Source organism: Nyctereutes procyonoides, unplaced genomic scaffold (genome assembly GCF_905146905.1).
Source record: "Nyctereutes procyonoides isolate TBG_1078 unplaced genomic scaffold, NYPRO_anot_genome, whole genome shotgun sequence".
In the NCBI taxonomy this organism is placed as follows: Eukaryota; Metazoa; Chordata; class Mammalia; order Carnivora; family Canidae; genus Nyctereutes; species Nyctereutes procyonoides.
This window is the reverse complement of record NW_026575135.1, coordinates 14,262,623-14,272,022: the sequence shown is the minus strand read 5'-3', so window position 1 is coordinate 14,272,022 and position 9,400 is coordinate 14,262,623. Positions and strand designations below refer to the sequence as shown.

Below are 9,400 nucleotides of genomic sequence, written 5' to 3'. Positions count from 1 at the left end.
GTCATCTCCTTTTCCATTCCTTATTTTTTAAAAATATTTTATTTATTCATGACACACACACAGAGGCAGAGACACAGGCAGTGGGAGAACCAGGCTTCATGCGGGGAGCCCAATGCGGGACTCGATGCCAGGACTCCAGGATCACGCCAGGAGCCAAAGGCAGACGCTCAACCAGCGTCCCACCATTCCTTATTTTGGATTATGCTCCGCTATATTTGTCAAACAGGTTACACTTGGTGTATTCAAAATGAGCTCCTGTGCAATACAATTTTACGATATGAACTTCCCGTCATTATGAATTCATTCCTTTGAACCCCAAAGTAATCTCAACAAAATGAATCAACCTTTCCTTACGTCTGCAGGGAAGGTAAAGTCCTTTCATTATTTCTTCTGTCCTAAATTGCCGGGAGAAAGGAATCACCTAGGTCTCAAGGGCTACTTTAGAAGTCTAAAATTAGAAATATGCACCCAGGAAAAAAAAAAAAAAAAAGAAATATGCACCCAGGGATAGAGGGTTCTTCCCAGTGCCCTGGAAGAGTAGACCAAATCTTTTTCCGAAGTCCTTCCTTATGGCTTTATCAGTATGTTTGTTGGTGCTGCTGCTTTGGACATAGGACTAAAAACTACCAGCCTGCCAATCTTGAACCTTTCACAAGATCCATGGTGATGAAACAAGAACACTGCTCTATTTTTATTACATTTACCCTATGGTCTATCCTTACTTCCAGCCCTTTTCTCTCCAAATTATGGAGGTATTAGTGGCTTTGTGCCTTGGTCTTCCCCACTTCCCTATGATCTCAGGAGGGGGCTATAAGTCAGCCGTTAGTTGTTTCCTCAAATCCATCCAATTTCACAGAAATTCCTTATGTACCTGGCATGCTGGAAGACTAAAACTGATATAGATCTCTCCCTTAATAAGCAATATTCATTTTAGGAAATAATTGCAATGTAGGTAGGTATGTATATTCTTTTAACAACTCAGAAGTGCTCATCCAGCAAAAGTGCATTTGCAGTTTTCATCCATCCGACTTAAATATATAAGCTAATTATTAAGGGCAAAGGCTAATAGTGTCCATTTTCACTCCTCAAAAATGTTCATTTTTCACAACCTGGTAAAACCCACTTCAGGGCTTGATGGCAAATTAAAATGCTCTACTCACAAAGTGATGAAGGGGACATAGTTGAGTGTAAATGTATGTTAAAATTGAATAGGTCATTTGCAACAACAGGGATGGAGTTAGAGTATTATGCTAAGCGAAGTAAGTCCGAGAAGGACAAATACCACATGATCTCACTTATACGTGGAATTGAAGAAACAAAACAAACCAGCAAAGATAAAAAAGAAAAAAAAAAAAGAGAAAGAGCAACAAATCAAGGAACAGACTCTCTACAGAGAGAGACCAAGAAAGAGACTCTTAACTAGAGGGAAAAAAAACTGATGTTTACCAGAAGGGAGGCAGGTGGGGGGACTGGGTTAAATGGGTAATGGGGATTAAGGAGGGCGCTTGTAAGCTCTGGGTGTTGTATGGAAGTGTTGAATCATTATATTATACTCCTGAAACTAATATCACATTGTATGTTAGCGATCCTGGAATTAAAAAAACTTAATAGAAAATCGAATAGAACCAATATAGGAGTTGTAGAATGTAGGGGGTGCAGGATTCAAGATAGACAAAGAGAAATACTTAGCTGTTAAAAGATGTGAGGCTAGTAACCACTGACATTACAGAAGGGGGTGGGATAGGAGAGTGAGTCTTTAGTAAATAAACCAAACCCCCCAAAAACCTTTTTTTGTTCCTTTATAAGTAGGGAAAGAATTTCAAAACTATAGGCCCATTCTCGGTAATTTTTGGTAGTTCCACTGGTGCCCAATGCTGCAAAGCCATTCTGGGCCAAAGAAAGACCTTTCTTTCGCTTTTCTTTCTTTTCCTTTTCTTTAAATTTTGTTTATTTATTTATTTATGATAGTCACAGAGAGAGAGAGAGAGAGAGAGGCAGAGACACAGGCAGAGGGAGAAGCAGGCTCCATGCACCGGGAGCCCGACGTGGGATTCGATCCCGAGTCTCCAGGATCGCGCCCTGGGCCAAAGGCAGGCGCCAAACCGCTGCGGGAGCCCGACGTGGGATTCGATCCCGAGTCTCCAGGATCGCGCCCTGGGCCAAAGGCAGGCGCCAAACCGCTGCGCCACCCAGGGATCCCCCCTTTTCTTTTTTCTTTTCTTTCCTTTCTCTTTCTTTCTTTTCTTTCTTTTCTTTTCTTTCTTTCTTTTCTTTTTTCTTTCTTTTCTTTCTTTTTCTTTCTTTCTTTCTTTTCTTTCTTGTCTTTCTTTCGAAAGACATTTTAAATACGTGGTATAACACAGGGACCGGCTGCACCGTGTTTTTCTGCATCACCTGGGGACAGTGCCCTCTGAAGCCGTCCTTCCTAAAGGACGGTTATTATCCGTATGCTCACCTCCGGGTGAAGTGGCCAGTTTGGTTAAGGACAGGACACGCTAATAAACACAGACCCGGTTACCAGCGGTACTGGATTCTGAACAGGAAGAGGACGGGTAGGTCACCACTCACGAGGACGCGCTGCGGGGCGGGACGCCCAGCCTCTCCGCTCACCTGTAAGAGGGGAACAACGTCACAGGTTTCAGAGTTGCTGCAGGATTTTAAAGCCCTGGGAACCCAGCCTGACACACTGAGGCTCAACAAATACTAGCTGTCGGGTTCCCAAAGAAACTCTCTGACATGCTGGCTCTGCCACCGTTTTGTAAGTGCAGGGAGCGGAACACCTGTTAGTCCTCCCCCTGCTGCCGGCCGCACAGCTCCCGGCGACGGCCAGTACCAACCTCCCTCCCCGACGCGAAATTTGAGATGAAAACGCCCGCCTGAAAACGCCCGCCAGGCTGGGGATGCCCGGGGGGGGGGGGGGGGGGGGGCTCAGCGGTTTGGCGCCAACTGCGGCCCAGGGCGTGACCCCGGGGTCCCGGGATCGAATCCCGCATCGGGCTCCCTGCGTGGCGCCTGCTTCTCCCTCTGCCTGTGTCTCTGCCTCTCTCTCTCTCTGTGTCTCTCATGAATAAATAAATAAAATTTTAAAAAGATTTTAAGATTTTTTAAAAGATTAAAAAAAAAAAAAAGCCCGCCAGGGTCCGGAGCGCGGAGGGGCGGAGCCAGAATGTGCCCCCCAGACCTCCCAAACTCCGCTCTCCCCCAGCCCCCAAAAAGCGCAGCCTCCCAATTTTGAGCCAAATTGGGTAAATTCTTTTTTTTTTTTTTTTAATTTTTATTTATTTATTTATGATAGGCACACAGTGAGAGAGAGAGAGAGGCAGAGACACAGGCAGAGGGAGAAGCAGGCTCCATGCACCGAGAGCCCGACGTGGGATTCGATCCCGGGTCTCCAGGATCGCGCTCTGGGCCAAAGGCAGGCGCCAAACCGCTGCGCCACCCAGGGATCCCCAAATTGGGTAAATTCTGAGGCTTCTGCAGGACCGCCCGCCTCCCCGCCTCCCCGCCTCCACGGCTCTACAACTACCCCGGCGTGAACCAGCGAGTCCCGCCAGGACCGCGGGACTCTGGGGGGCGGGGCTTCTGGGGGCGGGGCTTCTGGGGGGCGGGGCCTCCGGGCTGCCCGAGGCCAGATGGGGCCTGAACGGGGGCGGGGCCGGCGAAGCGCGAGGCCCCCAGGCTGCGGTGTGGGGCTGCCCGCGGGATGCCGGACGCCGGGCTCCACACAAGCCGCGTTCTCCTTTAGTCCTCAGGCCCCCGCCGTCGCACCCCCGGAGCTGCCAGCGTCGTGACGCCCTTTCCTACCTCCTGGTCGCTTTTACTGTTGGATGGGAGGGAAAAATGTAACCTCTAAGTCAGGCATCTCCTAGGCACCGGCCAATGCACTAGGCCGCGGAGGTGGGGTCCTTTGCTCGCGCCGAAATTCAAAGATATAAATATTTCCGGCCGGGTTGCGGAGCGCGGGCTGTGCGTCGTAGCCGCAATGTCGGGGTTTGCCTGGTAGCGCCCGAAAGCCCGGCGGAGTGGGCCGGCTCTGTGCTTTTGCAACCAGGAGTAGCTTCTAGGGCACCTGAAACCCGGGCGGCTTGGCGCGGCGGGGAGGCGGGTGCGTCCGCGCGGCAGGTGGGGCCTAGTCGGGCAGTCCCGGCTGCAGGGGAGGACGCGTGGTTTCTGTGTGGGCGCGGCGGGGGGGAGGAGACGGGTTCGCGAGAAGCGACCTGAAGCTAATGTTAGTCCTGCTGGGTTCCCCGGCGGAGTGGCTCCTTTCTCTCTAGCCCGGGAGGAGGGCAAACAGGTGTTGGTAGAAAGGCCTGGGGGGGGGCGCGGAGACACGCCGAGTGGGAAACAAGCTGGAGGGTATTGACTGACCCCCCCCACCCCCGCCCCCGGCGCCCTGGAGTCAGGCCCTGTTGGGGCCTAAGCGGTGGACATCAGCAAAGATCAATGGGAACTTGCAGCAAAGATCAATGGGTCTGGATAGACGAATACATACTGTTGAGTGTCATCTTGAAGTACGACGAAGGAAAAAGAGTGAGGGGGTGGGGACAGGTCCGTTTTTAAATGGGAAGGTCAAGAAAGAGCCCAGTAAAGTGACGTTTGAAGAAAGACGTGAGCATAGTAGAGGGGAGTGAGTCGTGTCAGTATCTGGGAACAGGGCACTACGGGCGGGCCAAGGGAGTGTGATGTGGAATAATCCGCTTCTGTTAGAGAATGATAAAGATGGGAGGTAAGCCTGGGGAAGGAAGTCGGTGACTTCCAGGTTGAACTAATGGTTTTAATCAACTTCCAACTGGTTAGATTGGAAAACGTGTCTTTTACATCCGAGGAAAGTCGCTGGGCAAGTGCCTGTTTTCTTTCTCTGGAAGCTGTCATCCTTCTGTTTTTTAGTCTTTCACGTACATTATGATTACAATTTCTGTTCCACTTCATGTTCTCTCTTTTGTATAGAGCTGCTTTGCGGCCTGTTTGATTCCCAGGAGAAGTTTTGCCTGTCCAGGTCACTAGTGACCATGCATGTCAAGTCCATCGTTCTTGAAGGATTTAAGTCCTACGCTCAGAGGACTGAAGTCAATGGTTTTGATCCCCTCTTCAATGCCATCACTGGTTTAAATGGTAGTGGGAAATCCAACATATTGGACTCCATCTGCTTTTTGCTGGGCATCTCCAACCTATCTCAGGTAAACTTTCTGATGTACGGGAATCTTAAGTTTGGGGGAGTCTCGAGGGAGCCCACATTGAACAGAGAGACTGTATTGCTAGTATCTCTTCATTTGCATTTTGAGCAAGTTTTATGCAAATCATTATACCTCACCGCAGTCCTTTAGAGGTAGATGTTATTACTCCACTTTTTCGGTGAGAAAACAGAACTTTTGGGTTGCTTGAGGTTCATTTCCTTAAGATGTTTGGAGCAACACTCAAACTCAGGCGTTGTTTAACGCAGCCTTGGTCCAGAGTCTGGATTCCTACCCATTCACTCTGCATCTGAACGGTGAAATTCTTAGATGCTGTCTTCCTGAATCTTTCAAATGAACTTCAGTTAAGAAATTAGTAGAAAACAATTCAATGCAGGGTTGGAAGAGTCCTGTGGAGAAAGGCACTCATTTTAGGTGGTTTCCCATTTTCCTTTCCTTGCTTCTGAATGCAACTGTCCCTCAGCTACTTAGCAGATGCTACATGGGTGCTTTTCCAACAGCAAGTAACCCATTTTTAATGCCTTTTTGTGCAGTATGGGGTTTTGTAGTTGATAAACTTTTCTTTTGTTTTAGGTTCGGGCTTCTAACTTACAAGATTTAGTTTACAAAAACGGGCAGGCTGGTATCACCAAAGCCTCAGTGTCAATCACATTTGATAATTCTGACAAAAAGCAAAGTCCTTTAGGATTTGAGGTTCATGATGAAATAACAGTAACAAGGCAGGTGAGTGGCTACAAAATATTTGGATACTTAAGAACTTATATCTGACCTGTTTTTTTGGCAATACGACTTTACTGGCAAAGTTGATGAGCAAATTGATCAAATAGACTCGACCTCTTAAGAATGTCTTCCTTATTTTAAAAATTTAATCATGCAAATTCCACCATTTACCAAGAGGATTGAAAGGGATCTGGAAACCTGTCAGTCAGTACAGGCACTCAGCTGTGCTTAAATCTTGAACCGTATTTGAATCTTCTCTGCTGGGATACCTATACTTGGGATCTTGTTACCTTCTGAGGTAACCTACTCTGTTATTGGGCAGGTCTAATTAAAAAGTTATTTCTATAAAATGAGCCAAAGTATTATCATCAAGTTTTACATATTAAATCTGGTTCTTTGAGATCATAATCCATATTTTAATATTTCGGTTTAATATTGAGGTGTTAAATATTTAAGCTAAATCTTTCTAGATCTTTCAACTGATAAAATTGTTTCTATTTCCTTCACTTGTCTGATTCCACTGAATACAAATTTGCGCTAGGTTTTTTTGCCTTTATTTCATGCATGGCGCCTTAAATTACATTTACCAGGATTAGTCTCTTTAGGACAGGATTAAGCAGAATTGTCACTTCATTTTAAGTGCGATTCTCTTTTCCCCTATTTGACATTGGAGAGTTCACAATACATTATGAATTCAAATCCAACTTACTTAAAAATCACTGTAATTTTTTAAATGTGTATTAGCTGTGTTACTGCCATTTCTATTTGTAAGCAGGTTTTTGAAACCAGTGCAGGACCAGACCTTTGTCCCTTTATCTTGTTATAGTCATACAATGTTCCTTTGTCAGTTTTATTTTTAAAAATTCTGTTAAGTCCTGTTTATTCTCTACGTTAGCATTATGTAGCTTATAGATTCTGCTTTCTTTTTTAATAAAAACCTCTGGTTAAGAAAAAATAAGGCATTGACTAGGTTGGGATAAAGTCCTGTTCTGTGTCATTAAGCATCCATCAGATACCTTTTAGGAATTTTCATAAGTCTTCTACTAATCTACCTAAAATTCCTGTCCTCATGCAGTCCATATGCCTTTATTTTCACCAAAATTTTGTTATAGGGATTTTAAAAAATATTTATACTACATTTCTTGTTTAAATATATTAATATATGATCTATTAGCTTAATACTCCTGTCAAGAAAAGAAATGAATTAACACTCATCCAGTAGTTTGCTGTGTGCTGGGCATTCTTAAAGGCACTGGGAAATACAGAGAGAAAAACGAGCAACATCTTTTTAAGGACCTCAAATTACTGAGGATGACATGGTTATGTCCATTAAGTGACAGTATAAGGGCTATAGTACAGTGTGAACAAGCTGGTGTCTGGTAGAAGTTGTTCTTTGAAGCTCTGTGGTTACTCTTTTTCTTTCAAGAATTCAAAAGTCATGTCTTTATTAACTCCTTTTAGAATCTCTCAAGGATTGTTATCAAACTGCTTATCTTTGGGGCATTTGGGTGGCCCAGTCGGTTAAGCATCTGACTCTTGATTAGGGGTCGTGATCTCAAAGTTGGGAGATTGAGCCCCCTTGTCGGTCTCCCTGATGGGCATGAGGCCTGCTTAAGAGTCTCTCTCTTTCCTCTTAAAAAAGAACTGTTTGTCTTTAGTTTTTAGTATCTACGTTCTGTTCTTTGGAAATTAAAAAGTGGAGGAAAGAAGGGTTAACCTCTGAGGGTGGAAAAATTACAGAGAATGATCATGTGTAGAATATGAAAGACTCCTAACTCTGAGAAAAGAACTAGGGGTGGTGGAAAGGGAGGTGGGCAGGGGTTGGGGGTGACTGGGTGGCGGGCACTGAGGGGGGCACTTGATGGGATGAGCACTGGGTGTTTTTCTGTATGTTGACAAATTGAACACCAATAAAAAATTTATTAAAAGAAAAAAAAAGAATATCATTTCACATGTACTTGAAAACAAAGTCAGAAGTGACCTTAGAGATCTAGTCCAATGCAGGGGAGGTTAGGAGGATTGTGCATGGTTATATAATCCAAAAGTCCTTGGATTAGAAGTCGGTTATCTTGACTCAATCTATAGTCAAAATTTTGGCCACCTCCTACATCCTCCGTTATTTACTTAGGATTGGTTTTATTTACCATTTGTTGGACAGAAGAAACAAGTGAAACATATTTGGGAATTTGTCATCTTAGTTCAAGATACGTGTGTTCATTTATATGTTTAAAAATACTTCCCTTTTAGGTGGTTATTGGTGGTAGAAATAAATATTTAATCAATGGAGTAAATGCAAACAATTCCAGAGTACAAGATCTCTTCTGTTCTGTTGGCCTTAATGTAAACAACCCTCACTTTCTCATCATGCAGGTATTTTGTTTATGGTCTTTATATAATAGTTTTGACATTGTTTATTTTAATAGGACAAGTGTTTCATTTTGGCTTTTCCATTTTTTATTTTCTGTTGTACTGGTATTTGGGTACCTGTTAAGAAGTATGTATTAGTTATGTGTATTGATATATTCTAACATACACATTTGAAGTTTAAAGAATGTCTAGAAGTAATTTTCTTTGACTTATTTTGTTATTACAAGAATAATACATGGTCACTATAAGAATGTATTAATTTATTGTTAAAGATTTTATTTATTTATTAATAAGAGACACAGAAGCAGAGACACAGAGGGAGAAGCAGGCTCCATGCAGGGAGCCTGATGTGAGACTCGATCCTGGGACTCCAGGATCACACCCTGGGCTGAAGGCAGTGCTAAACCCCTGAGCCACCCAGGGATCCCCTATAAGAATTATTTAAAGTATATTGTCATAATGTATTCTTTCAGAGTATTGGGTTGAAGCATTTTATTATTTCAAATATATATTAAATTTTAAGTAATTTCCTTCCTGAGAGACTTATTCAAATGAAAAATAAGTGCTAATATTTTCTTGCCTTTATATTATCTCACTCGACTTATCCTGCAAGGTCAATGGCATGATCCTGATGTGACCAAAATAACTTTATTTTTAACTACATCACAGCCTTAAAGCTTAAAATTTCTTTTAAATGAATCTAAATCCTTGGGATGCCTGCGTGGCTCAGTGGTTGAACGTCTGCCTTTGATTCCGGGTGATCCCAGATTCCTGGGATGGAGTCCCACTTTAGGCTCCCTAAATGGAGCCTGCTTCTCCTCCCTCTGTCTGTGTCTCTGCCTCTCTCTCTCTGTTTCTCTCATGACTAAATAAAATTTAAAAAAATAATAATAATCTAAATCCTAAGTAATATTATGCTCTGAGACTTAGGTAGTGGGGTTTTGTCTTGTTTTTTTTTTTAGTAGTTATATTCTGGCATTGAAATAAAAGATTTTACAATTCTTTTTGAGGCTCACAAATGTGCAATCTATTTCTAGAAATTATCTTGGAGTGTAGCCTTTAAAAAAAAGACATGTTAAACAATTATGCTAAAATTTATATATTTATATACTTATTGGACA

The 9,400-nt window shown here is 43.5% G+C and overlaps 1 protein-coding gene across 6 annotated transcripts in view; it reads left to right on the top strand.

Moving 5' to 3' along the window:
• Positions 1-3,883: 3,883 nt before the first annotated feature.
• SMC2 (structural maintenance of chromosomes 2) overlaps positions 3,884-9,400 on the top strand; it is a 58,208-nt gene continuing 52,691 nt past the window's right edge. For 2 of the 6 annotated variants that reach the window (XM_055302484.1, XM_055302489.1), the window contains exons 1-4: positions 3,931-4,122; positions 4,948-5,177; positions 5,766-5,915; positions 8,160-8,282. In XM_055302484.1, the coding sequence (XP_055158459.1) occupies positions 5,010-5,177; positions 5,766-5,915; positions 8,160-8,282 (441 nt within the window). In that variant the 5' untranslated portion in view covers positions 3,931-4,122; positions 4,948-5,009. Of the gene's footprint in view, positions 3,898-3,930; positions 4,123-4,204; positions 4,229-4,529; positions 4,549-4,947; positions 5,178-5,765; positions 5,916-8,159; positions 8,283-9,400 lie in introns of those variants that run through there. The other 4 variants (XM_055302486.1, XM_055302485.1, XM_055302487.1 and 1 more) reach the window with 4 other exon arrangements.